Source organism: Manacus candei, unplaced genomic scaffold (genome assembly GCF_025592945.1).
Source record: "Manacus candei isolate 608988 ecotype Guabito, Panama unplaced genomic scaffold, ASM2559294v1 h1tg000170l, whole genome shotgun sequence".
Classification (NCBI taxonomy): Eukaryota; Metazoa; Chordata; class Aves; order Passeriformes; family Pipridae; genus Manacus; species Manacus candei.
The window spans coordinates 24,718-51,735 of NW_026138218.1; the positions used below are offsets into that span (position 1 = coordinate 24,718).

A 27,018-nucleotide genomic window follows, 5' to 3' on the forward strand; every position below is an offset into this window, starting at 1 on the left:
GGGGGGGCAGCGGTGCCACCCCCCTCCCCTTGTCCCTCTGCTTTTCCCTAGGGAACTTCTAGAGCTGGAGGGACCCTCAGTGGTGGGGTGGGACAGGCAAGGTCCCCCGTCCCAGGTGCTGCCACGCAAGGGGACACCCCAAAATGTGGACACCCCAAATCAGGGACACCCCAAACTGGCAGCCCCCACCTGGGCCTGGCTCCCTGCTGGCAGCGTGGGGGGCTCTGGGGAACTGGGGGGGCCGTGGCTGTGGGGCAGAGGGACCAGTCTCATATGAAGCCCCCCAGCGCGGGGGCAGAGCCCACAGGATTTCAGCCCCTCCCCTGCCGGGGCAGCCCCCCAGGGACCCTCTGGCCGCCGTTCTGGTGCTCCCAGTGCTTCCTGTCACGGCCTGGGAGCCCCCCGAGTGGGTGACACGTATTTAACAAGGGCTGGGGACCCCAGACCCCCTCCCCATCTTCTAGCCCAAACCCTGGACCAAATGAGGGACACTGCAGCTTCTCTCACTCTTTTTTTTTCTCTTTTTTTCTGCTTTTTCTCTTATTATTGTTATTATTTTTGCTTTGGGAAAGCTCCTCCATCGCAGTGAAATAACAATCGTGGTAACAGAACTCGGCCGCTAATTTACCGATGTATTTAATGTAAGTAAAACCAAACCGAACAACAAAAACAGAAGGAAAACAAAAATAAGAACTTTGTGTGCTCAGGGCGGGGTTTGGGGCGGGGGGGGTGACTTGGACCACGCAGCCACCCGCTGTTGGCACGGGGCGGGAGCCGGAGCCATCCGGTGCCAGCAGCCGGTGCGAGATCGCGGCTCTGCCCTGATAAGACTTATCGAAGCTCCCAGCGGGGGTGGCGGCCGCCGGGGCTTTGACCCCCCTCTCGCCGGGACAACCGGGACCGGCACCGGGCAGCGCTGCCCCCGGAGACCCGACCGCGGGGCCGCTTTAAGCCCCACAAGGGCTGGGGCCGCTGTTGCCCCTTTAAGCCCGGGCTGGTGGGGCCCACTCTCCCGTGAGGCCACGCCCACGCGGCCCCGCTAAGGTAAACAGAAGGGGCGTGGCCAGGGGGCTCACCCCCCCTTGAGGTCCCGCCCCTCGCCCCCCTCTTAAAGCGGCAGCGCCGCTGGGACGTCGCGGGAGCGGAACCGTTACGCAGGTGGGCGACGGGGGCGACCGGGACACGGCCGGGACCGGGCTGGGGCTGGGGAGGGGGGAGAACCGGGACCGGGATGGGACTGGGGAGGGGGGAGAACCGGGACCGGGCTGGTGGAGGGAGCACCGGGACTGGGATGGACCGGGCGCTGGGAAAACTGGGAGTGGGACAGGCTGGGGTTGGCGGGGGGGAGAGGGGGGTTTGTCACACGCGGATGTCCCCGATTCCTGTTTCCCCCGGGAGCGTCACCGGAGCCGCTTCCCGGTAACGGCGTCCGGTGACCGTTCAAGCCGCTCTCCGTCTCTCTCCCGCTCAGGAGCCGCCGCGATGCTGCTGCTCCGGGCCGTCGTGGGGCGCAGGTAAGAGCCGCCCGCCCCTTCAGGGCTCCCCGGTGCCCGCCGGGGCTCGGTGTGAGCCCCCGCTGTCCCCGCAGGCTCCCGCCGCTGACGCAGCTCCGCCGCGGCTCCTCCCGGTTCGCCGCCGGTGCCGCGGCCGGGGGGGGACGCCGGGGGGCGGCCCCGGTGCTGGCGGCGCTGCTGGGGCTCGGGGCCGTCCTCGCCTACGGAGAACGGCGGCGAAGGGTGAGCGGCACCGGGCGGGCTGAGCGCCGGGATGGCGGGAGAAGTACCGGGGGGGCGGCACCGGGGGGGGGTCCTGCGGGGAGGGGTGACACCCCTGGGTCCTTCCCTGGGACGGGGGCAGCGGGGTGGGGGATCCCGGGGAAGGGGCAGCACCAGGACGGGGGGTCCTGGGGCTGCAGCACCGCGGGGGGGATCCCGAAAAAGGACGTGGCACCCGGGGGGGGGCACTGGATCCTGGGAAAGGGGTGACACCGGGACAGCGAGGACCCGGGGATGGAGAACCGGGGGGGTGGATCGCGGGGGAAGGGGGTGGCACCGGGGCGAGGGGTGGATCCCGGGGTGGGGGGAACGGCACCGAGCCAGCAGGGGCTGAGGGGTACAGTACCGGGGGATAGGGGGGAGGATCCGGATCCTCTGGGACCCCCTCGGTTTATCCCTGGAACGGAGACAGCGAGTTTAGCTGGGGAGGGGGCAGGGGCTGCCCCTTCCCCTCCCAACTGTGGGTCACCTCAGCAAGGGCCTGATTTTGGGGGGACACCCCAAAGTCCTGGGCGGGGGGGGAGCCCCGGGGAAGGGTCCCCGGGCGCAGCGTCCCCCCCTGACGGGGCCGGGGTCCCGCAGAGCGCCCAGGCAGCCAAGGCCACCCCGGCCCCCCGGTACCCCGTGTACACACGGGAGGAGGTGCGGCGGCACCGCAGCCCTGGGGACCGGGTGTGGGTGACCCACGGCACCGAGGTCTTCGACGTCACCGACTTTGTGGAGCTGCACCCGGGGGGGGCCGACAAGGTGCTGCTGGCGGCCGGGGGGGCCCTGGAGCCCTTCTGGGCCCTCTACGCCGTGCACAGCCAGCCCCACGTGCTGGAGCTGCTGCGGGAGTACAAGGTGGGCGAGCTGAGCCCCGAGGAGGCCCCGCCGAGCCCCGACGCCGCCCAGGACCCCTTCGCCGGGGACCCCCCCCGGCACCCGGGGCTGCGCGTCAACAGCCTGAAGCCGTTCAACGCGGAGCCGCCGGCGGAGCTCCTGACCGAGAGCTTCCTGACGCCCAACGAGCTCTTCTTCACCCGCAACCACCTGCCCGTGCCCGCCGTGGACCCCGGCTCCTACCGGCTGCGGGTGGAGGGCCCGGGGGGCCGCGCGCTGTCGCTGTCGCTGCCGGAGCTGCGGAGCCGCTTCCCGAAGCACGAGGTGACGGCGACGCTCCAGTGCGCCGGGAACCGCCGCGCCGAGATGAGCCGCGTGCGGCCGGTCAAGGGGCTGCCCTGGGACATCGGGGCCATCAGCACCGCGCGCTGGGGCGGCGCCCGCCTGCGGGACGTGCTGCTCCACGCCGGCTTCGGCGAGCGCCGCGACGGCGAGTGGCACGTCTGCTTCGAGGGGCTCGACGAGGACGTGGGGGGGGCCCCCTATGGAGCCTCCATCCCCTACGGGCGCGCCGTCAGCCCCGACGCCGACGTGCTCCTGGCCTACGAGATGAACGGCGAGGAGCTGCCGCGCGACCACGGCTTCCCCGTGCGCGTGGTGGTGCCCGGCGTGGTGGGCGCCCGCAGCGTCAAGTGGCTGCGGCGCGTGGCCGTGAGCCCGGCCGAGAGCCCCAGCCACTGGCAGCAGAACGACTACAAGGGCTTCTGCCCGTCGGTGGACTGGGACACGGTGGATTACCGGACGGCGCCGGCCATCCAGGAGCTGCCGGTGCAGTCGGCCATCACGCAGCCGCGGCCGGGCGCGGCGGTGCCGCCGGGCGAGCTGGCGGTCAAGGGCTACGCGTGGAGCGGCGGCGGGCGCCGGGTGGTGCGGGTGGACGTGTCGCTGGACGGCGGGCGCACGTGGCGGGCGGCCGAGCTGGCGGGGGAGCGGCCGGCGCCGGGCCGGGCCTGGGCCTGGGTGCTGTGGGAGCTGCGGGCGCCCGTGGCGGCGGGCGCGGAGCTGGAGATCGTGTGCAAGGCCGTGGACGCCAGCTACAACGTGCAGCCTGACACCGTGGGGCCCATCTGGAACCTGCGCGGGGTCCTGAGCAACGCCTGGCACCGCGTCCGCGTCACCGTCGCCCGCTGAGCCCCGGGCGGCCCCGGCGCGTGGGACGCGGCTCGAAGGTCGCCGGTTTTACGGCCCCGGCTCGTGAAAGCAGCTCCATAAAGATTTGGGAGGTTTTATGGACTTGGCTGTTTCCTGGGGTGGCGAGGGCACGGCGGGACAGGGAGGGGAGGGGGGGGGTGGGTCTGGGGACCCCAAAAAACCCCCCTGGACCCCTCGGAGTGGCTGCCAAGGGACCCCCCTGTGCACAGGTGACCTTGGGACCCCGTGGGACCCCCTGAATGGGTGGAAGCCCTTGATCCTGTGGGACCCCCTGACCTTAAATAACCCCCTGGCCCAAGGGACCCCTTGCTTCTATGGGGCACTGTGGCCTTATAGGACCCTGTGACCCTCTGGGACCCCCTGACTGTCTGGGACCCCCTGATCCTACAGAGCCCTGTGACCCTGTATAACCTCTGACCTTAAATAACCCCTTGATCCTACGGGACCCCTTGATCCTACAGGACACTGTGACCTCATGGTACCCCCTGACCATAAATAGGCTCTTGCCCCAATGGGACTCTGTGACCTTATAAGACCCCATGAACACTATGGGACCCCCTGACCCTCTTAGGGCCCTGTGACCCTGTGTAACCCCCGATCCTAAATAACCTGCGACCCCATGGGACCCCAAATCCTAAATAACCCTTGACCCCATGGGACCCCAAACCCCAAATAACCCCCAACACTAAATAACCCCTGACCCCAAGGGCCCCCCTGGCCCTTCCTGCCCTGGGGACCCCCCGATACCTCCCAGCCCGTCCCTGCCCTGTCGGCCATCCGTGCTCGGGATTGATCACCAGCTATTGGCTATTGGTTCTCAGTAAATGAGCACCGATATCGACCCTTGGTTACCGATCACCGCCTAGCAATTCCTGGTTATTGATCACCGGCTATCAATATGCATCACCGGCCATGGATCCTCGGTTACCGATCACCGGCTATCGGCCCCCACTGATCGATGCCGGGCCATCGATCCTCGCTCGTCCCTCCCCTCCCTCCCAATCCCCCTCCGCGCCTTCCCCATCGACGCTCTCGGCGCTCGGCTGAGCCCCCGCGCCTGCCCCCCCGCGGCCCGCTCGATGCGCTCGGCGCTCGGCGGCGCGGGCTGGCGGGGCCGGAAGTGGCTCGGGGGGGGGGGGCCCGGGGCCTCCTCAGGTGGAGCCGCCGCCGCCGCCGCTCCCGGACCCCCCTGAGCCCCCCAGGGCCGGGCCGGGCCGGGGGGGCCTCCCGAGCCCGCCCCCACCCCGCCGGTGAGAACGGGACGGGACGGGGGGCGGGGGGGCTGCTTTGGGGGCCGGGGGGCTCTTGGCGGGCGGCGGGTCGGGGGCGCGGTGTCTGCCCGTCCGCGGGGGTGTGTCGGGGGGGGCTGATTTGGGGAGGGGTCCGTGTCCCCCCCCGGCGGGTAGCAGGAGTTTCTTTGGGGGAGCTGGTTTTGGGGTCCGCGTCCCCCCGGGGGGTGTCAGGGGTCGGTTTGGGGGGGCTGGCTGGGGGGGTCGGGGAGGGAGGGGAACCGGGAGGGTTTGGGGGCTGTGACACCGCGGGGGGGGCGGCTGCGCCCCGAAATCCCCCGTTTTGAGGGGGGGGTGTCCCCCCCTCAAACACCCCCATTTTGGGGGGGGGACCCCCGGGTGGGACCCCCCCCGAGCGATCCATGGAGAGGTGTTTGTGGGAATAACGGGGCTCCCCCGGGGACGTCCCAGCGTGCCCGGGGGGGTTCCCGCCCTGCCCTGGGGGGGTCTCGCCCTGCCCTGGGGGGGTCTCGCCCTGCTCTGGGGGGGTCTCACCCTGCTCTGGGGGGGTCCCGCCCTGCCCGGGGGAACAGCGGAGCCCCCACCGCAATTCCTGGGCTTTTCCTGCTCCGTCCCCGGGATCGTTCCCCCCCTTTTCCCTCCCTTCCTCCTGCCCCCATTTTTTGGGAGATGGGATTTTGGGCGGGGGGGGGCTCATAGGAGGGTTTGGGAGAGCCCCTGTTGCCCCCCCCGGACGCTCCTGCCCGGGGGGCTCCGGGGCTGCTTTTCCCGGGCAGAGTTTTCCCCTCCAGCCCGGGGAAATTCCAGCCCGGGAATGCCGGAGTCTCCTCCCTGTCCCTGGCACGGGACGCTGGGATTTGACCCCCCCTTCCCCCCTTGCTGATCCCCCCAGGCAGGGGGGATTCCAGGGAGGCTCTGGAATCCACCGGGATGGGCAGCACGTGGCTCCGGATGGGATAACCCCCCCATCCCGGTGCTCCCGACCCTGTTCCCGCTGGGACCCTCCCCCTGTGCCGACCCCTAAACTATTCCATGGCCATTCCAGCCCTTGCCCGGAGCTCCGGGGGGATTCCCGGAGGAGGCTCCTGGGAAAGCTCCGGGGAATTCCCGGAGGAGGCTCCTGGGAAAGCTCCTGAGGCAAAACCTCTTTGCCGTGGGACCCTCTGGATCCTTGGAGGGGGTGGGGGGGTCCAGGGGCCCCCCCGGGGCCAGGGGTGTCCCGGTGTCCCGCCGGGAAGGCCGAGCCAGGAAAAGGGATTTTTAGCCTCATCTTGGGTTTTTGCTTCCAAGGACTCCGGGAAACCCGAGCCCAGGGAGCCCCGGGGAAGGTGCCAGCGGCTCCCGATCCCGGGGGAACGGCGATCCCGGGGGAACGGCGGGGTTATCCCGGGGCACGGGACGGGAGCGAGGAGGGAGCTCCCAGCAGGGCGGTCGTTTCTGGGTCCTGGGGGATCAGCTCCAGTTCAGCCCCCGTCAGAGGAGCCGGGAGTGAGGCCGGAGCTCCGTCCTGTCTGTCTGTCTGTCCTGGAGCTTCTCCCCCCTCCCTGGCTCCCCCGGAATGGTTTTCCAGCCCTCCCGGGGTGATTTACTGCGCGGTGCCCCCGGGGTTGGATCCCAGACAAAGGCACGGGCAGAAAACATCCCCCCGGGTTGGCTGGGAATCCGAACTTCCCTGGAGCTGCAGGATGCTGGGAGCGTGCCGAAAGTGAGGAATTTCGTGTTGTTCCCCGTTTTGGGATGGTTTCTCCGGGAAGGGCCGATGTCCGGCCAGAGCTGCTCCGGCGGGGAGGAGCTTCTCCAAACAGGGAGTATTAGGGAAAAATAACATCCCTGCTCCCATGGGAAGCAGTGCCTGGAGTCCCCGCCCGCAGCTGGGCCCCGTGGCCACCCCCGGGCTGGGATTTGTCTGGAATTTCATTCCCTGCTTTAGCCACAAAAAGGGTGGAATTCGCAGCCGTGTTTGCCTGGTTCCAGGAAAAAGGCCCTGGGAATGCGGGGGATTTGTGGGAGAGGATCCCAGCCCATAGCCAGGGTCAGGGAGGAGTGGACTTGGAGTGGGTGATCCTGGAGATCTTTCCCAGCCGAGATAATTCTGGGATTCCTTGTCAGCCTGTCCTGGGGTTTGAGGCTCCGTGGGGAGGCTGAGCCGTGGGACAGACCGGGGATGGTCTGGGGGGGCTCTGCCCCATCCCTGAAACAGCAACCTGGGAATTCCCTGGAGGCCTTTCCTGGGAATGTCAGGGGGGACCGTCCCCCTGTATCCACTGTGCCATTTCATTTAGTAAAATCCCTCAAAGTATGGGAACAATGGGAGCTGTTTGCTCGTGGGTAAAACCTCTCCCAGCACTTTATTTTCCCTTTTCCCTGCTCTGGCAGAGCTACTTCCTTGGCATTTCTCTGGGAATGCTGGTGGGATGGGGCTTTCCATGGGCTCCGGAACATTTCCACTGACACAACCTTTGGGGTTTTGGAGCAGCAAAGGTGGAAAAAACGTCCTCAACGTCGGAAAATAAACTGCAGCTGAACGGAAGCAGGGCTTGGGAAGGGAAACAGGGAATTTCGGGTGGTTGCTGGTTCCTACCCGAGGGGGCTTGGAGGTGTTTGTCCCAGAAACATTTTCCTGGTGCTTCCAGAGCCAGGATGAGCTGCCTGGCAGCGGATCAGCGCAGAGACAGGAGCCAGAGCTCGGCACTGACAGGGCTGGGGTGGTGTCTGGGAGGTGTTCCGGGAGGAATTCCACCGCTCCCGAGGGGTCTTCCTGGCTGAGAGGGTCCGACCTGCCCCGGGATGTCCCGGGAAGGGATCCCTGCGGCAGAGGGACGGCTCAGACCGAGGGCATTCGCTGTTCCAGGCCGGTTCCGTGTGAGTTGGAGGGAGCTGAGCAGTTCCCTCCGTGGTGCTGGGGTTGGGATCCCACCCGGGGCTGGTGGATTCCCTGCCGGGGTGGGACTGGGGGGTCTGGAGGGGACTGGGGGGTCTGGAGGGGTCTGGAGGGGTCTGGAGGTGGGGAGTGTCCCCAGGCTGAGTGTTTGGAGTCCTTTCACGGCGCTTTGGGCACAATGGGAACAATAAAGGGGGATCCAGGTGGGGATCCGTGGATTTAAGAGGCTTTTCCCAGTTCTAGGACAGTCACTGCTGTAACGGGGGGATTTAAGTGGGGCTGCTCTGGAGGACTTTTCTGTTTCCTTGAGTTGTTGCCACCTGGGGAAAAGTCCTGGTTTCCGTGGGAAGGAGAGGCTGCTCTAATTGTGTCGCTCCCACCTCCAGTTCCCGGGGCAATCCCACCTGGAAGCCGGGAGGGAGGTTGGAGACGGGGCCGTGCCTGTCCCTGGAGCGGGTCAGACCCCCCGGGAGAGGGTGGGTTGGTGTCCAGGGGGTGTGGGGAGGGGAGCTCCGAGCCTGGGCCGTGTCCTTGGAAGCGGCCCTGTCATCCCAGGGATGTGCTGGGGGTTTGTCCGTCCGTCTGCGCAGGTTTTTGGGCTGCTCATCCAAATCCAGAGGGCTCGGGGAACTGGCAGGGCCTTTTCCCAGCTGGGGTTGGGTGTTGCCACAGGGCTGGGGAGAATCTGGGGAATTTGCAGCTTTTAATCCCAATCCCTGCTCGGGAGGCCTCAGACAAAATTAAGGAAAATAACTGTGGAAATAAGAGCTCCTGGTGTGTTTTTTTCCGGGTTCTCTTAAAATACCAAGGGGTGAGGAATCCACCTCTCCCTGCCCATTATCCATTGGCATTGGTGGGGTGGCCCGAGCAGGAATTACAGAACCAGCTCCTCCGATTGCTCTCTCTCAAATTACTCACCCAGTAATGAATTCCTGGCTCTCACTCCCCGTTGTCCATGGACTGGGGTCCTGCTTGTTCCCTGCTTTCCCTGGGAAGCGGAGGGAGCAGTGCCAGCACTTCCCGTGCCGTGTTCGCCCCTCAGACAGACAATTGGCCTTTAGATTTTTTTTTTTTATTAAAAATTCCTGGTTTGGGGGATTTCTGTGGAGCCCAGGAGGGAGAAGACTTCCCAAATGAAATCCCTCTTTCTCACGGCGCTGCCGTTCCCGTCGTGCCGAGCCCGCGGGTCCCCCGGCGCGGCTGAGAAGCCAAATTAGGGCTTCCATGGAAATAAAGCTGCAGGATGCGTTTTCAGACCACAATTCCTGCACAACCCAGCGCTGGGGAGGGAGATTCCAGCCCAAATTGTTGTCAGCTCCTGGAGTGAATGGATGCTGTGGGGCGGGAAGGGGAATTCCGGAGCGCTCGGCTCTGCTTTTGCTGCCTGGAATTGTCTTCAGCTCTGGGATTGTCCTTGACCCTGGGACGGTCCTGAGCCCTGGGATTGTCCTCAGCCCAGGAATGTCCTGGGCCCTGGGAATGTCCTGGGCCTTGGGATTGTCCTCAACCCTGGGATTGTCCTCAGTCCCAGGAATGTCCTCAGCCCTGGGATTGTCCTGGGCCTTGGGAATGTCCTCAGCCCTGGGAATGTCCTCACCCCAGGAATGTCCTGAGCCCTGGGATTGTCCTGGGCCTTGGAATTGTCCTGGACCTTGGGATTGTTATGAGCCCCAGGAATGTCCTCAGCCCTGGGATTGTCCTCAGCCCAGGAATGTCCTCAGTCCCAGGAATGTCCTGAGCCCAGGAATGTCCTGAGCCCTGGGATTGTCCTGGGCCTTGGGATTGTCCTGGACCTTGGGATTGTCATGAGCCCCGGGAATGTCCTCAGCCCTGGGAATGTCCTGAGCCCTGGGATTGTCCTCAGTCCCAGGATTGTCCTCAGCCCAGGGTGTCCCCCCCACCCCAGTGACACAGATGCCAGGGTGGGAACAGCGCCAGTGTTGCGACACCAGCCCGTGTTGTCCTTATTTTGTGCAGCCCCTATAACTAATTAACTAATCCCTCCCTAACTAGAACTGCCTCGTGGCACTTAAGGACACCTCTTTAGCTGCGGATCCGGAGCAGCTCTAGGAATGTGCCTCCCAGACTCCCGGGTTTGGCCCATCCAGGAGCAGTTTAATGTTAAATTACGGGTTGGGAAGGGAACGATGGATTTGTGTTGGCTCAGGAAGCTCCGTGGGATGGAGGGACCCCCGAGGGGGCTGCTGCAGGTCAGCTTTCCTTATCAAGGAGACAATTAATCTCCCAAATTGTCCCTGGTTTAATTGTTCTCCACAGCAAATGCTCCATTCCTGACCCAGCCCACAGCCAATTAGAGCAACTGCACACAGCCCAACTCCTGCCTCCAAAACGGGGCTCATTTGGGGTTTTGGCAGCTGGGGATCGATCCATAAAAGCCATTTGAGCATCTAAAGTGTGGGGTGTCTCTGTGGGGTGCCAGGAAACCAGGACATGGCAGCTTTTCCTTGGATTTCAGGGGGTGGTGGATTGGGGGTTGGCCATTGTGAGGCCGCCTGCAGGGTGTTGGTGTTCTCTCCTTGCCCCAAATCCCAATTCTTTTCATGGATAAAATGAGGAGGAGACACCTGAGCAGCTTCCAGAGGCTGACCCTGACTGGCTCTGCTTTCTCTTCCAGCCAAAGCCCTCAAAGATGGATATAGAAGACTGTAACGGGCGAGCCTACATACCTGGTAGGTCCAAGCTGGATCTTTCCGGGCTGGGTTGGTTGGGTTTGGATGCTCAGCTCCCTCCTCCTGCCCTGTGCTCCGTGGCTTTGCCCCAGCCTGTTCCATCACACACTGAGGAGCAGTGCTGGGAACACCAGTTTCATTAAGTATCTGAGAAGGGTTAATTCCCACAGGGTGGTAAAATTCCCAGCTCTGAGGTGGAGCCCGGGAAGTTCTCGTTGGAGTTCCTGTCCTCGTGCCTTCACCTGGTGGGTGCTGGTAGGGGACATTCCCAGGTTTTGTGTTAAACTGAAAGGAAAACGAGGTCTTTGTGCTGGGGGTCACAGCCCAGCTCCAGAGGGGATCCCAGAGGATCCAGGGGATTTAGATAGTCCTGCAGAAACCTGGGATGGGCACGGGGTGAAAGCTGTTTGGGTGGGATTTGTCCTTATCTCCAGGGAACTGGTGTTTGCAGAGTGAGAACTCCTCAGTTTGTCCATCTTTGCTCGGGATTAAAGTAAGAGCTGGTGGAGATTTACAGGTGGCACAGCCAGAGGAAACTCTCACAGTGACTAAATCTGGCCCTGGAGAGGCAGGAATCTGTGTGGGAGCTGGGATGGGCTGGGATGAACAGCACAGAGGGGATGGAGGTGTTGGGAGGAGGATGGAGACCTTTTCTCCCTCAGCACAGTCTGAATCCTTCCTGGATTCCAGCTTCTGGGGCTGGAAGCCCTGTGGGACTCCAGGTTTGAGCAGCTCCTGGAGTTGGGAGGGAAGGGGAACGGTTCAAGTTCCTGTTTGTCAGGAGTGAAGGACCGAAAATCCGGAAACTCCATGAGTGAGAAATATTCCATCTCCTTGGATCCTTCCCAGGAAACCAAGACAGTTCTGAACCAGCTCTGGTAGAGATGGAGTTATCACAGAGGGGGTGGGAGCGAGGGGGAGGTGGGGAAGGGGCCTCTCCATGCTCCTCAGGCTCTAAATGCTGTGGATACTCATCCCAAAAAAATGGCCTTTGGACTGTGCTGGTAACGGCTTTGCTGTGCTTTGTGTCATTCCTGCCTGGGGGAGCTGAGCCCCTTGGCCCATCCCAGGTCCATCCTGCTCCATCTGAGCCCCTTGGCCCATCCCAGGTCCATCCAGGGATCAGGTCCCTGTTCCCAGCTGAGCCCCCCCCATGCAGGCAGGATGGGATCAGATCCCTGTCCCATCACAATTTCCTGAGGAATTTTGCCCTCCCTTGCTCTGTCCTCTCCCATCAGAGGCTGTTGGAAGGCGAGGGATGTTTCCAGGGCATCCCTCCCAGCTCCACTCCCCAGAACAGCCCAGATCCCCTCCATTCCCCCCCTTTTCGGGTGCTGAGGGCAGGGTAACCTGTCCCAGCTCCGTGGATAACCAGGGTAACTGGGCTCCAGGCTCCAGAGCCGTCTCTCTCCTGACATTCAGGTTTCCAGTTTTCTTTTTTTAGAACTGCTGAAACGTGACCCCAAAATTTCCTGAAATCCCAAGTCTGAGCAGTTTTCCGAGAGGGAAATTGCTGAGGGACCATGGGAACGAGGTGGTGGCTGCTCCCAGGGGTGGGAGTGCAGCCCCTGCTCCCAGGGGGGGGATTGCAGCCCCTGCTCCCAGGGGTGGGATTGCAGCCTGCCCACATTCCCAGGGCTCTGAGCCATCCCCGGGGGCCCTGGTGCTGGACCCTGATGCTGCACAGAGGGAAAAATCCCATCCCTGTGTGTGTGGGATTTTCCAGAGGGGGCTCCTGGCAGGGGTCCCTGACACTGATCCTGCCCCAGGAAGCTCTGCCCTGGCCTGACCCTGGTTTTGGGGTGGGCTGGGCACCAAGGATCAGCTCAGTGGTGTTTCCAGTCAGGAGGAGCCTGGGGATCCTTTGGGATCAGCAGGATCCTTAGGGATCCAGAGGATGAAGCTGGCTGGCAGAGGAGCCGGCTTTGTGCTTGCAGGGACTGAGGAGAAATTCCCTTTTTTAACTCCTTAATGTTTAATTCCATTGGAGTCTGGAGGTTTTAACCTTCCTGCAGAGCCCAGCAGTCTCTGGGATCAGGGAGGAAAGCACAGGAGGTCCTTCCTGCTCTCAGCATCACCTGGCTGCTTTGCCAGCAAGCCCAAATCTCCTCCTCAGGGATAAACCCGGGGCCAGGAGGGGCTTTGTTTGTGGGGTGGGGAGTGCACGCCACGGGAAGCTCCTCAAAAATTCCTCTCAGCTGCAGCACGAAGCCGTTCGTGGACAAGGTGTGTGTGGGGAAGGAGTGAAGGGACACTTTCTGAGCTCTGGGTCCACACCAGCCCCTTTGGCTCCTTCCCTGGAGCCGCGGGTCAGGCGATGCCGGAGGGTCGGAGCCCATCCTGGCTGTGGCTGAGCCTGGGGGGGAAACGTTTCTCCCTCTGCTCATTCCGGCGCTGGGGATCCTGTGCCCGGTCACTGAGCCCCCTCAGGCATCCCCTGCCCACCTGCCATCCCTCCCCTCCGGCTCCCTCTCCCCGTGCCCTCGCCCCGGTTCCCGCTCGCCCGGTGCCTCCTGCCTGTAAAATGACGGCCGTTTCCCTCCCTTCCAGGAATCTGCTCTTCCTGGAAGGTGAGTGGCTGCGTGCGCCCTGCCAGCGACGCAGACATGCACACGCAGCCCGGAATCCAGCGCTGTTTCCAAGGAGTTGGATGTGATAACACTCCAGGGTATCTCCAGCAAGGTACAATAAACGCGACTCAGACGGGAGCGAGGGGCGGGAGGATCCGGAAATAACTCGGGCACGGCTCCGCTCGCTCCACGTGTGTGGAGAGGGGATGCAGGGGCTGGGCTGGGCTCCGGGGGCTCAGGGCTGCTGGGATTCCCTGTGCCAGCAGGAGGAGGGCAGGGGAAGGACCTGACCCCCCTGAGTGCAGATGGGAGCGAGGTGGGCTCAGGACGCAGCTCGGAGACCCTGCAGGAGGGTCCGTCCTGCCCCACTCACAGGGGTCTTGGCCCCAGGATGTGCCCTGAACTGGCTTTGGAGAGGCATTAGGGGTGTCTGGAATTCCCCGTGCCAGCAGGGAGGAGATGGGGGGAAAGGCCCCCCTGAGTGTGGATCGGAGCAAGTGGGCTCAGGGCACAGCACCAGGACCCTCTGAGAGGGTTGGTCTCACCCCCACACAGGATTTGGGCTCAGGATGTGTCTCCAGAGTAGCCAGAGACCCTGAGTGACTCCAGGAAAGCATTTAGGGGTGCTGGAATGCAGGGACTCATTGGCTCCAGGAAGGGAATTAGAGGTGCTGGAATGCAGGGACTCATTCCCTCTGGGCATCATCGGAGGCTCCACCAGGCTCAGAGTCACTGGCAGCAGCTCTCCAGCCTCTCTGGAGCACGGGCAGGGGAGAGGGAAGGGTGCTCCAAGTCTCTCCCACCATCATCCCGGGAGGGAAGGAACCTTTAAATCCCTCCTCTGGGAGCCGAGGCCAGGCTGGGTGTCCCGGGCTCTCCAGGGGCACTTCCCAGGAGCGATTCCCATGCTCAGCGAGGCCGATGAGCTCAGCCTCCCAACAGGCACCAGACAATGGGACCAGCCGGGCTCGGGGAACAGGGAGAGGAGAGTTTTCCAGCTGCCAGTGTTTAGAAATAACATTCCCAGCTGTGCTCGGGGAGCTGCTGCACTTTCCATCATGAAACTCCGCCGTTCCCGCAGCACGGCCTGGCTCCGGGGCTGCTGGGGGGGCTCCAGGGATTGCTGGGATCGCTGGAACAGGCCCTGGGCAGCCCCCGGAGGGGAAAAGCCGAGGGGATCCATGGACAGCTGTGTCAGGGAATTCGTGGGCTGGTGTGAGCGGGGAAGGGCCCGCGGCCAAGTGGGGAGGGATTGGCTTCCCAGGGATGTGAGTGCCTGCTTGGGAATTGTCGTGGAGCGGGATCCCAGTGCTGGTGAAGGGACAGGTCCTGGGGGTGGTGCTTGGGCGGGGGGTGGTCTGGTCCCCCCTCGGATGGACACCTCGGCACTGCCGTCGGCTCCGGGATGTGGGGCTTGGGAAGCTCCCAGCTGGAGGGCTGGAATCCAAAATGCACCCAGCCTAATACCACGGGAGTAAATCCCTGCCCTCCAGCCCCTTCCCAAAGCCGAGGGGCCGGGCAGGGGGCTCGGGGGGGGATTCCCACCGGCCTCTCACTCGTGCTTCCCTCCTCCCAAAGGCAGCGGGGATTCCTCCCTGGAGAAGGAATTCACCTCGGCGATCGTGGGCCCCACGGTGAGCACCCCCAACAGCCAGCACTCCTCCCCGAGCCGCTCCCTCAGCGGTGAGTATCCCAACCCCTGCGCTCCGCCAGGAATTCTGACTTCCCGCTGGGACAGATTTCGCTCCCAGTCTGACTCTTTGTTTTCCGAGGGAAGGGGATAAACCCGGCTTTGGGCTGCGTGTGGAGCAGCTGCCTGGTCCCTGATCCCGGTGTCAGGTCCCGGGCACTGATCCCAGGAACTGGCTGCTGCTGAGCCGGGGTTTTTTTGTGGAAAAACCGATGTTGAGGGGTGGAAAAACCTCGGCCGGGGGTGGAGGATTCAGAGTCTTTCCTTGTGGTCCTGAATTCCACCTCCACAAGAAGTGTGTTCCATGCTGTCAGGGATCGGCTCTGAGGGGCTGTGGGTTTCTTTGGAATGAGTTGTGTTTTGTATCCATCGGGATGGCAGTGTGGGAAACGAGGAACTGCTTCCTCCTGTGTGGGAGCCGGGGCGGGTCGGAGCAGCTCACACAGCAGGGCTTGGCCTCAGTGGGAATGAGGCTGTTGGGAAGTTATTTGTGTCACTGCAGTGGATTCAGAGAGGCCCTGGGATCCTTTGGATACGCCAGGAATGCCACGGGGTGCTGGAATCAGCTCCCGGACGGGCTGTTGTGTCCCTGACTGAGTGGTGTGAGCTGAGCTGGTGACCCACAGGGATCCAGAAATGGGGTTAGTGTGGGGAGTCTCCTCTCACACCATGGAACTCTCTGCCTCCTTCCCTGCCCACTCTGGAACTCTCACTTTTTAGTTAAAATGAACAAAACTGTGGTTCAGGTTCTGTGTGGGAGCCTCCCCCCGTCAGGCAGGTCCCGTCCCCGAGCTGTGGCTCCGTCCCCCACGCTCCCGTTGCTCTCCCGGTATTCACAGTCCAACAGTTGCTCCATCTCTGGAGGAGCCCAACCAGCCCCAAAACACCTGGCCCGGCTCTGATCCTTCCTCTCTCCCACTTCCAGCTGTCATTGCACATCACTTTTCCCTGGCAGAGGAACTCCCCGTCCTTTATCCGGTGAGGTCGTGGCGTTTGCTGGTTGTTCTTCCTGAACCGGGATAAAAGAAACCCCAAACACCACAATTTGGGAGGATAACGCTCAGAATTAGCTCTGTTGCCAGTTCTCACTCTTATTACTCGTTATTTATCTTACATTTGTGCTCTAAAGCACATGGAAGCTCCTCACGGGGACGAGATCTTGGCATTCCCGGGGGTAACGCGGCCTTTTTGCTCGCTGGGAAGCCAAAGGAATATTGAACATGCGGAAAATCCCGATCCCTTCCCCTTTAACAGCAGGACCCGGGTGATGGCATTGCCTCTGATCTGACTTGACTTCACAGCTGGTTCATCCAGCGAGCGCCGTGCCCAGAGGAGCAGGGATATTATATAACCTGTTCTGCCAGCAGAGACTTCTCCCGGACCCCGCGTCGGATCTGAAAGGAGAATTACAGAACAATACTTGGCCTCTCTTCTATGCCCAGGAAAAAATTAGTCCCTGGGGGAATGGGAGAGGAAAGAAAAAAAACCCCAACAAAACCCAACCACAAACGTCAGCTCGTCCCAGCAGCTCCGGCTCGGAGTGAGGAGCTTTTCACTCCGTGTCTGTGCACGGAGGCAGCTCCTGGTGCTCCCAGGGGAGCGTGGTGGCACCAGATAAAGTCCTGCTTCCCCCCGGGAATGCTCCAGGCACAGCCCCCTCCCAGCCTCCTCCCATCCAGGGGCTCAGCACGCGGCCTGGGAGCGCCTGGGACCTCCAGGACCGGCGTTGCCCAGAGCCCCTCGGGGAAGCAGCATTGTCTGTGCCGGGAGGATCCAGGGAGGGAAGGAGCCAGAGCCGGAATTCCTGGGCTCTTCACCCGGCAATAAACCCCAGGCAGCCTCGGATGAATCACTTCCATGCTGCTGCTCCTCGGTAATCCCCACTTGCAGGGCTGTACCTGGCTCCGGGGACGGGAGCTGGCCGGGCTCCCCGGGGGCTGCGCCATTCCGGGGGTCCTACGGCCCCGGGACCGTCCTGTCCTGCTCCAGCAGCTCCGCTCTCCAGCGCCCGCCTGGCCCGGTAAGCGACCCGGCAAAGGGTCTTCCCTGCCCCGGCCATGCCAGGGTTTGTCCAGGGCCCCCCAGCTTTTAAAGGGACCCCCGGGTGGTTCCGTACCTGGGATGTTCCCGAGGTTCTCTCGAGTCCCCTCAGCCGGTCCCGTGGGCGTCCTCGGGCTGTGGGTGAGAACCCACACTCTGACAGGAGCTGAACCCCTCCGGGGACACGTCAGCTCCAGATTTGGGAACCACTGGGAATCCTGGGGCTGTGCTCCGTTCTCCACGAGGCAGCTCGGGCTCCTCCAGCTCCTGCCCTCCGGGAAGCCACCTCTCCTTGGGCGGGCGGCGCTCTGTCCCTCCAGCCCCGCCGTTCCCCTCTCAAGGGATTGGGAAGAGCTTGCTGCTTTAGGAGGAGGAAATAAGAATCTGATCCTTAGAGGAATTCTGGAAATATTTAGCTGAAGCCTTGGGCTCAGTGCCTGTGGGTGACCTGGATTCCACTTTGCTCCATCATCCTCCTCCTCCAGCCTGCCAGGACCAGTGCTACCGGAGCAGGTCGCAGGTGCCATCAGCTAGGGAGCCTCCCCAGGGAATTCCCTCTTGCTCCCAGCTGCTTAAAATGGGAGGAAACTTCCCAATCTGATCATTTCAAGCCTGGATCTCCAGCCCGGTGTCTTTTCCCTCAGGCAGGGGTGCAGCTGTGTGGAGAGGTGGGACAGCCACGTGGATACCTGGCTGAGGGAGGAAGTGTGTGGGATCAGGGTGGACAAGTTCGTTGGGAAGGAGGAGAGGGAGAGTTTCTCCCTGTCCTTCCCATCCCGGCTCCCTGGCAGGGAGGAGGGAGTGAGGAGGGAGTGGGCTCGGGAGTGTTTGATTTGTGGCATTCCACAGATCATTAGAGCAGTCGGGAATGTAGGTCAGGACTGGTGCATCCCCTCCATCCTGGTGCTGCAGGAGGAGGGAAAGGTGGTGGTGAGGAGGGAAATCCTGGGGCTCTGCTGCAGTGGGGAGACCCCCATGCTGCCCCTCCGGTGTCTGGAGGGTGGGCTTATCCAGCACAGCTCCAGCAGCCCCTGCTCCCATCTAGGATATAAATGCTCCTGGCAGCCACCAGCCCTTGGCTGTGGGACCTCTCCCTGGTCCCTGGCATCTCTCACATCCCCTTCCACATCTTTCCAGGGGTTTTCCATGTCTGTCCCTCCATGTGTGGCCCCGTTCTCTTCATGGGACGAGGGAAAGGGAAGAGGGAAAGGGTGTTCCCAGGCAGCACCTGCTGCTCAGCTCCTTTTTCCTGACTTTGGATGCCAGAGGTGGAAGCTGTCAGTGAAGCCATGGCTGTCCTGGGGAGCCCAGGTTTCCTCACTGCCCAAGGAACTCGTGCTCAGCTCTTTGTGCCGGCGAGTTTGAGCCTTTACTGATTCCAGGACTCAGGATTTGGTGTCTTTGCTTGCCCTGGAATCCAGGGAGTTCAGTGTCTTTTCCCTCGGGATGAGGAGTGGAGATCTCCAGGTGTGCAGACCTTGGGTCCCCTCGCGTGCTCCGTGTGGGATCTGTTCCCGAGGAGCCCGGGAGGTGCAGACTGGCCACAGATAAATCACCCAGCACGTCGGTGTTTCTTTCAGGAGCAGTTCCCACCTGAACTGGGGGAATTCTCCCGGCGCTGGGAGGTTTTCCTGCCCTGACCCGTGCCGTCCCCTCTCCTCCCCGCAGCCAACTCCATCAAGGTGGAGATGTACAGCGACGAGGAGTCCAGCCGGCTGCTGTCGCAGGACGAGCGGATGCTGGAGAAGGAGGACAGTGTCATCGTGGAGGACTCGCTCTCGGAGCCCCTGGGCTACTGCGACGGGGCGGGCCCGGAGCCGCACTCCCCCGGGGGGATCCGCCTTCCCAACGGGAAGCTGAAGTGCGACGTCTGCGGCATGGTCTGCATCGGCCCCAACGTGCTCATGGTGCACAAGCGCAGCCACACCGGTGAGCTCCGGGGCAGGGGGGGCTCTGGTGGCCTGGGGGCGTGGGCTGGTGGCCACAGGTGCCGTGGCAGAGGGCTGGCAGGTCCAGGTGCTGACCCCAGGGATTGAATCGTGGAATCCCATGAGGATTCGAGTTGGGATGGACCTTAAAGATCATCTTGTTCCACCCCCTGCCCTGGGCAGGGACACCTTCCACTAGCCCAGGTTGCTCCAAGCCCCGTCCAGCCTGGCCTTGGACACTTCCAGGGATGGGGCATCCTCTGGAAAATCCATTCCAGTGCCTCACCACCCTAACAGGGAGGAATTTCCTCCCAATATCCCACCTTACCTTACTCTCTTTTGCTGGGGGTGGTGGCCAGAAGATGCTGGTGAGGAAAAGCCCAGGAAAGTGCCTGTGGCTGGTCTTTCCCCGTCACTGTCCCCACTCCAGCAGCAGATCTGTCCCTCCCCGGGTTGGGGCCACGTCTGGATCCCATTGGTGGCTGACCCAGGGCTCTCCAGCCTGTGGGAACCTGGGGACGCTCCCGCTCTGCGGGGCCGTGGGCTCGGGAAACGCTTCTCAGCAGGAGTTTCACCCCCTGCTCCGGTTTTTCAGGAGAAAGGCCCTTCCACTGCAACCAGTGCGGGGCCTCCTTCACCCAGAAGGGAAACCTCCTGCGCCACATCAAGCTGCACTCGGGCGAGAAGCCCTTCAAATGTCCCTTCTGCAACTACGCCTGTCGCCGGCGGGACGCGCTCACCGGCCACCTCCGCACGCATTCCGGTGGGTCCCGAGGGCTGGCAGGGAGGGAACAGGGGAGGGAACAGGGGAGGGAACAGGGGAGGGAACAGGGGAGGGAACACAGGAGGATGCTGCAGAACCAGGGATTTGGGCTGGAGAATCACTGAGGTTGGAAAGGACCTCCAAGACCATCGAGTCCAAGCTGTGCCCGACCCAGCCCGGAGCACTGAGTGCCACGTCCAGGCCTTCCTTGGACACCTCCGGGGATGGGAACTCCACCACCTCCCTGGGCAGCCCCTTCTAATGCCTGAGCACCCTTTCCATGCAGAAATTCCAGCCTGACCCTTCCCTGGAAGGTTCACAATCACCAGCCTTGAGCTCCCGACCAAACTTGCTCTGCACAGTGTGGAGCTGAAGGCAGAGGACGTGTCAGAGTCAGGGACTTGCTGACCAGAGAGGTGCCCACAGGGCTGGTCCAGTTTCTTCCAACAGATAAGTGTTTAAATGATTTTATTGAGTTAAGACAGGTCCCACCCGTGGGTGTGGTGGAAACCAGCACCAGGGGGTTGGTTCATGTCGTGTTTTGACATTGTCCTTTTCGAAGATGACATTTGAGCTGCAGTTTCCACCCTCCAGTTCCGTGATGTAAGAAGGGGGGAGGGCAGGATGCCAGGGGCAGGGCCATGGGGGGAGGGCAGGATGCCAGGTCCCTGTTTAGCACCATTTTCCCTGGATTTGGGCACCACCAGGGCTTTACAGCACTCTCAGGTGTTCGAGCACCTGCGGCCCCAGGACCTTTAGAGGCTGCGTGGAAATGAGTGTCAGGGGCTTTGTTGGAGCAAGGAACCTTTCCCTGAAGAACCTGTTGGCACCAGGAGCCCCCAGACCTGCCCCATCCAGGAGAGTCCATCCCTGGATATTCCCACTGCCAAGGGACAAAGCTGCTGCTTGGTGTAAACACTTCTGGTCCTCTGGAGTCCTTCCATCAGGAGACATGGAAATGGGACAAACCCTCACATCATATCAAACAAAAATTAGGCTTTATGGGAGCTAATTACTAAGAACAGCCTTAATTTGCTGTGGATTTCAGAGGCACTGCCCTGCTGGGTGGCAGCAGAGGGGGTTCAGCTCTCCCTCCTTACCCACAGGCCTGAGCCTTTCATCTCCGAGGATGTGCTGCCCAAAAAAGTGAGGGATTAACATCCAGATCAAAGGGGCTGCGATGCTCCAAAATAGATCAGAGGCTGCAGCCCCCACCCCTCCAGTGCAGGGAGCTGGAGCTCCCCTGAGACCCCTCCCTGCCTCCTGTCCCAGCCCACAAATAAACCAACCTGGGGCTCTCTGGCTCTGCAGGGCCAGAGAAAACCTTGGGAAGGGCCCAGATTCCAGGGCTTAGGGTCAGCCCTGGGCTCTGTGAAGAACTTTTTGGGTGAAGAACCCCAGGGATCCTAAACAGCCCCCTGGGAGGTTTGGATGACAGATGGACCGAGGGCCACATCCCAGAGTCCTCCCTGTGCCCCGGGGGTGGGATCCTGAGGATCCTGTTTGTCATGGAAATCCATTCCAGTGCCTACCACCCTCACAGGGAGGAATTTCTTACCTACATCCCACCTACCCCCGCCCTCTGTCAGTGGGAAGCCATTCCCCCCTTGTCCTGCTGCTCCCTGCTCTTTTATTATCCCTAGGAAATGCCTCTGAGGTATCCATGGGGAGTCTTCTGGTGTGGAAAACCAACCCCAATCCCATCAGGGGAGCGTGGGGAAGCACAGTTGTTTTGGAGTAACAAGTCTGAGCCATTTGAGGGAATGTTTAAACTTTAAAAGCTCCTCGAGTGATGGGGATTAATGGGAATAATGGAATTTGGAGTCGAGTCACTCGCATCCGAATTGCTGGCTTTGGGGAATTGATTCCTGAGGCACATTTTTGTGCTGGTGCTCAGAGGCCAGGGCCCTCCTCTCCTCCCTTGGGATGGAGGAAACCCGTGTTCAGCTTCCCCAAGACAATGCTGGTGCCCAGGGCAGGATTCGCACTTGTCATCGGCTCCTCTGGATTGATTTCCAACCCGGAGCTCTGCTGGGGAAATCCAGGGCTGCTCCTGGACTCCAGGATCCCCAGGCCAGGGCAGTGCGTGGCCATTGGGGTCCCTGCCCAGCGTGGGGGTTTGGGACAGGACCTGGCTGCTGGGGAGGTGCTGATCCCGCTTTCCACACGGATCCAGGTGTCCCAGGGTGAGTGCAGGTTCACTGACAGCCCCAACACGTGTTTTTAAAAAATCACTTGAAGGTCAAACCACGAGCTGCCAAAAAAAACCCCAAACACCCCGTAAATGTGACAGGAACAGCACATCCCTCCCTCCCCGAGCTCCGTGCCGGGCGTGCTGTGGGCGGTGTGGGACAGTGACATCCCAAGCGCCAGATTCCAGCAAAACCAGCAGATTTGGGGCATTTCCCCACTGCTGAGCCAGCCTCCCACCCCAGCGGGCACGGCTCTGCCCCGGGGTGTCCAGCTTTCTGGGGAGGTGAGATCCCGGGGCTGAACCAAAGTCCGGGAGCATCCAGCCCTGCTCCTGCTGCTGGGGAGGGGGGGAATCACTGAGGGGCAGGTGATGGTGAGGAGGAAGGCTGCAGTGGGAGCCAGGAGCTGCCCCACCTCTGGAAAATGCTGCTGGAGACACGCCAGGAGCTCCTTTACCTGTGGCACAGGGATGGGCGGGGGGCTGAGGGCCAGGGGCTCTGCCCCGCTGCTGACCTGTTCCTTTTCTCCCCCACTGACCGATTCCTGTTCCTTTTCTCCCCCACTGACCAATTTCTGATGCTTTTTTCTCCCCCATTGACCAATTCCTGCCGATTTTCTCCCCGTTGACCGGCTCCTGCTGCTTTTCTCCCCCACTGACCAATTCCTTTTGCTTTTCTCCCCCACTGACCAATTCCTTTTGCTTTTTCTCCCCCACTGGCCAATCCCCGCCAGTTTTCTCCCCCGCTGATCGATTTTGCCCTTTTTCTCCCCCGTCAATCGATCCCCACGGCTCTTGCCCCGCCTTGACCGGCTCCTCCCGTTTTTCTCCCCCGTTCCCGGTTCCTGCCGCTGTTCCCCCCGCGGAGCCGCATCCAGCCCCTCCCCGGTCCCTCCATCCCGGCTCCATCCCCTGCTCACATCCGGGCTCTCCTTTTCCTCTTCCAGTCTCCTCCCCCACCGTCGGCAAACCCTACAAGTGCAACTACTGCGGCCGGAGCTACAAACAGCAGAGCACGTTGGAGGAGCACAAGGAGCGCTGCCACAGTTACCTCCAGAGCCTCAATCCCGAGCCGCAGGCGCTGCCCGGCCAGCAAGGTCAGTGCCGGGGGGTCCCGGGGCCCCGCTGCCCCCCTGGAGCCGGGCAGGCCGGGAGGCGTCTCCCGGCAGGGTGGGAAATGGGAGCGCGGGGTCACTTCCCAGCCCCCCGGCTGATGGGGTTGAGTTCTGGGGACGGGGGCTGAGTTCTGGGGAGGTCTTTGCCAAGAAAAGGGGGTGCTGGGGGGGGGGGGGAGTGCCCCCGGTGTGCTCCGTGCCCCGGATCTGGGGCAGAAGGTGCGATGAGCCTGTGCTGGTCAGTGCCTCGAACCTGCCAGTGCAGCGTGACCTCCCGGGCTCCTCCCGGGTTCCTCTGGATCCCAAAGCCCTGAACCCAAACGCTCCCAAACCCCAATTTCCAGTGCAAGAACTACCAGGAGCGTTTTCCACGAGCTGTGGTGCCCCGAGCTGGGGTTCACCCCCGCGGGCCGCTGTCCCAGCGGGCACGAGTGGCTCGGGAGCTCCTCGGGAGCTGCAGGCGGGCAGAGTTCCCTGGCAGAGGGCCAGAGCTGGGGCCTTGCTGGCTCCTCACCCTCCTGCAGTCGGACACAGAGCCGCTGGAGCGCACGGGGGGGTTCCCCGTGCTCAGGGCCGGGTTCCCCGGGAACGTGGGGCACGTCAGTCCCGCCGGGGCTGGGAACCGGCAGGAGAACTCGGGGCACTTCGATCCGTTGAAGCAGCTCCTCTTCCCAAAGCGGCAGGAGCGGGCCCGGCGGGACGGAGGAGGGATGCGGCCCGGCTGCCCTGCGACCGACCACCGACGGGGTAAGCTCAGGGTGCGGCAGCCGGGCCGTAGGTCCATCCAGCTGGCAGAGGGCAGGAGCGGCGTACCCGGAGCGCTGCCCGCGGCATCTCCGGCCCGGGTGGCAGCGTGCCCGTCCCGCCCCGCCGTGCCCGCTGACCCGGCCTCTCCCTTCTCTCGCCAGGTGAGGAGATGCGGGACCTGGAGATCGTGCCCGATTCCCTGCTCCACCCCTCGGCCGAGCGGCCGACCTTCATCGACCGCCTGGCCAACAGCTTCACCAAACGGAAACGCTCCACGCCGCAGAAATTCGTGGGTAAGGGGACCTGTCCCCACGGGAACCCCCGGACACCAACCCTGCCAGACTCCCATGGGGAACCCCCGGACACCAACCCTGCCAGACCCCCATGGGGAACCCCCAGGCCCCAACCCTGCCAGGCCCCCCTGGGAGCTGAGACCCCCTCCTTGGGCTGGGGTGGGTTCGCTCCGGCCTCCGCTCTGGGATGGGGTCGGTGTCAGACACGGTGCTGGGAAGAGAAGGGATATGAGGAGGTGTGGGTGGTCATTCCAACCCCAAACCCGCCCGTTCCAACACTGCTCTCTGATAGGGGGTTATCCCAACCCCAAACCTGCCCGTTCCAATGCCACTCTCTGATATAAGGGAGTTATCCCAACCCCAAACCCACCCATTCCAACACTGCTCTCTGATGTAAGGGGGTCATCCCAACCCCAACCCTCCTGTTCCAATGCCACTCTCTGATGTAAGGGGGTCATCCCAACCCCAACCCACCCGTTCCAATGCCACTCTCTGATGAGGGGGTCATCCCAACCCCAGCCCGCCCGTTCCAACGCCGCTCTCCTCCCGCAGGGGAGAAGCAGATGCGCTTCGCCCTCTCCGAGCTCCCGTTCGACGTGAACTCCAGCTTCGAGAAGGACGTGGAGGTGGTCTCGGCCCACCACCCCCTCGACGCCTCCTACGGCGGCCCCCTGTCCCTGCTGGGGGGGGAGCACCTGCGCTCGCTCCGCCTGCCCCCCACAAACTGCATCTCCGAGGTCACCCCCGTCATCAGCTCCGTCTACACCCAGATCCAGGCGCTGCCGGCGCGGCTGGAGCTGCCGGGGGGCCGCGAGGCCGCCGAGGGCCACGAGGAGGTGCCCGACGGGGTGTCGGTGGTGTTCCGGGCCCGGGAGCCCAGCGGGTCTCCCTCCAACGGCTGCCAGGACTCCACGGACACGGAGAGCATCCACGAGGAGCGGAGCTCGCAGCTGGCGCCCGGCAGCAGCCGGCACAGCCCAGCCTACGCCAAAGAGGAGCCCAAGGGGCCGGAGGGGCCCCCGGGCGCCCGGTGCACCCCCAGCTCCGCCAAAGAATCCCTGCGGGTGCTCAACGAGGACGGGGAGCAGCTCCGGGCCTTCAAGTGCGAGCACTGCCGGATCCTCTTCCTGGACCACGTCATGTTCACCATCCACATGGGCTGCCACGGCTTCAGAGACCCTTTCGAGTGCAACATCTGTGGCTACCACAGCCAGGACCGGTACGAGTTCTCCTCCCACATCGTGCGGGGCGAGCACAAAATCGGCTGAACCCCCCCGGGCCCCCCAGCCCAGCCCAGCCCAGCCCAGCCCACCCCCCTCCTCAGTTCTCCCCTGTCTCTAGCGCAGCCCCTCCATCCCTAGGGCATGGAACTGTTGGTTTTTCTTTTATACTCCTTTGCACTGACTTTGGCTACAAAAAAAGTATTTAAAAAAAAATTTTTTTCAATAATTAAAAAAAAAAAAAAACCACAAAAACAAACCACGAACCAACCGGCCCCGCCGAGGGGGAGCCCTTAATCTGCCTTTTTATAAACGGAGTTATTTAAATATTGAATATTAACGGACTTTTTTGTGCTTTCCCCCCGCCTCCTGAGCCTCCTTCCGTTATTTATTAAGCTTTTGAGTTTCCCTTTTTGTAACTCTCTCGGTTTTTTTACCCAAAGAAAGTCTCATTTGAACTGTTGAGACTGTTCCCCCCCGTCCTGCCCCGTCGGCTCCTCTCCGAGCCCCTTCCTTGGTGCGAGCCCGGCATTGCCCGTCCCCATTCCCGGGCAAAGTAAACCTCAAATTAGGTGCTAAACCCCCACGGGACCCCCCAGTCCCCAGCCTGACCCCCCCAGCCCTGAGGGAGCTGCTGCATCCTGAGCTTTGTCTGGGAAACCCCCGGAGTGGGATGTGGGGACCCCCAGGCGCCTTCCCAGCTCCCCCCTCGTGGGGTTCAGAGCCCCCCGACCCCACGTGGGGGTGATGGGGGTCCACATCCTCCCCAAAAATGAAGGATGGATCCATCCTGTTCCTGGGATCTCCTCCTCCTGCTCTTCCTCGGCACAGGCCGGAATCTGCTGCAGGGCAGGACCCCCTGGGGGACCCCAGATCCAGCAGGACCCCCCTGGGGGACCCCAGATCCAGCAGGACCCCCCTGGGGGACCCCAGGTCTGGCCCCCCTCGTTCCCCCAGCATTCCCGGGGCCGGGGGGGTCTCCGTGCTCTCCGGTGCCCCAGTTCCCACCCGGGAAGTTCCCAGTTCCCAGCCGGAGCAGCCGGAGCTTCCCAGACCCCCAGGTTTGGGTCTGACACCCCCAACACCCCCCTTTTCCCGGGATGATCCCGGGGCAGTTTGCCGGGATCCAGGCGGGTTCCAGGGGCGAGTTCCACTCCCAGTCAGGGACTCCCAGTCCCATGGCTGGGGGGTCTGGAGCAGGGGCCCCCCTGGGATGGGATCCCACCGGGAGAAGGGATCGGGCAGGGCCAGGGCAGCAGCGAGAACCAAAAACCCCGGGCTGAGCCCCCCCCCTCGGAGCTGGGGGACCCCCAACCGCAGCCCCCGTGCCCAGGGGGACCCCCGGCTGCAGCCCCCCCCCCTCGGTGCTGAGAGCCCCCAGCCCAGCCCAGCCCAGCCCCCCCCGCGGGGGTCCCGCTCCCCCGGCCCAGGATGCATAAAAGGCCCCTCGGGGCCGCCCCGAGGGCGAAACCAAAGCTGTTCCTTGTACGGACACACACACACCTCAGCAGCGCCGCTGCCCCTCCCGCCTCTCTTGGGGACATTTCCCGTTTTTGGGGATTTTATCCCTTCTTTTCCCCCTCCTTTTTGCTCTCCGTGACGGCCTCTGGTGGTGGGGGGAGGTGGGGGTGGCTGAAGGAGGGGGGTCCCCCCATTCCCAGCCGCCCATAACGGGGTGCCCACGGCACCCCCCTCCCCCCCCAGCACCCAAACCAACCCAAAAAAGGGGTTTTTTAATCCAAATCGAAGCTCTGCCGTTTCCAGCCCCTCTTGGGTTGGTTGGTTGTTTTTTTTTTCCCCCCCCTTTTCCGTTTTCTTTTTTTTTCCCCTG

General features: G+C 62.8%; 2 protein-coding genes across 4 annotated transcripts; both read left to right on the forward strand.

Annotated features, from left to right (window-relative positions):
* Positions 1-781: 781 nt before the first annotated feature.
* On the forward strand, positions 782-3,886 carry SUOX (sulfite oxidase). Of its 2 annotated transcripts, XM_051773529.1 has the most exons (4): positions 782-1,158; positions 1,472-1,514; positions 1,589-1,736; positions 2,358-3,886. In XM_051773529.1, the coding sequence occupies exons 2-4, from the start codon at positions 1,483-1,485 to the stop codon at positions 3,786-3,788; spliced, it is 1,611 nt and encodes a 536-aa protein (XP_051629489.1). In that variant the 5' UTR covers positions 782-1,158; positions 1,472-1,482; the 3' UTR covers positions 3,789-3,886. The 2 variants fall into 2 exon arrangements, with proteins under 2 accessions (XP_051629489.1, XP_051629490.1); XM_051773530.1 differs by lacking the exon at positions 782-1,158 and having other exon boundaries at positions 1,237-1,514.
* A 1,014-nt stretch (positions 3,887-4,900) lies between these two features.
* On the forward strand, positions 4,901-25,442 carry IKZF4 (IKAROS family zinc finger 4). Of its 2 annotated transcripts, XM_051773527.1 has the most exons (9): positions 4,901-5,059; positions 10,576-10,630; positions 13,181-13,312; positions 14,779-14,883; positions 18,599-18,859; positions 19,454-19,621; positions 22,760-22,909; positions 23,836-23,967; positions 24,520-25,442. In XM_051773527.1, exons 2-9 carry the CDS (start codon positions 10,591-10,593, stop codon positions 25,233-25,235), a joined length of 1,704 nt encoding a protein of 567 aa, XP_051629487.1. In that variant the 5' UTR covers positions 4,901-5,059; positions 10,576-10,590; the 3' UTR covers positions 25,236-25,442. The 2 variants fall into 2 exon arrangements, with proteins under 2 accessions (XP_051629487.1, XP_051629488.1); XM_051773528.1 differs by lacking the exon at positions 4,901-5,059 and having other exon boundaries at positions 9,602-10,630.
* Positions 25,443-27,018: the final 1,576 nt, after the last annotated feature.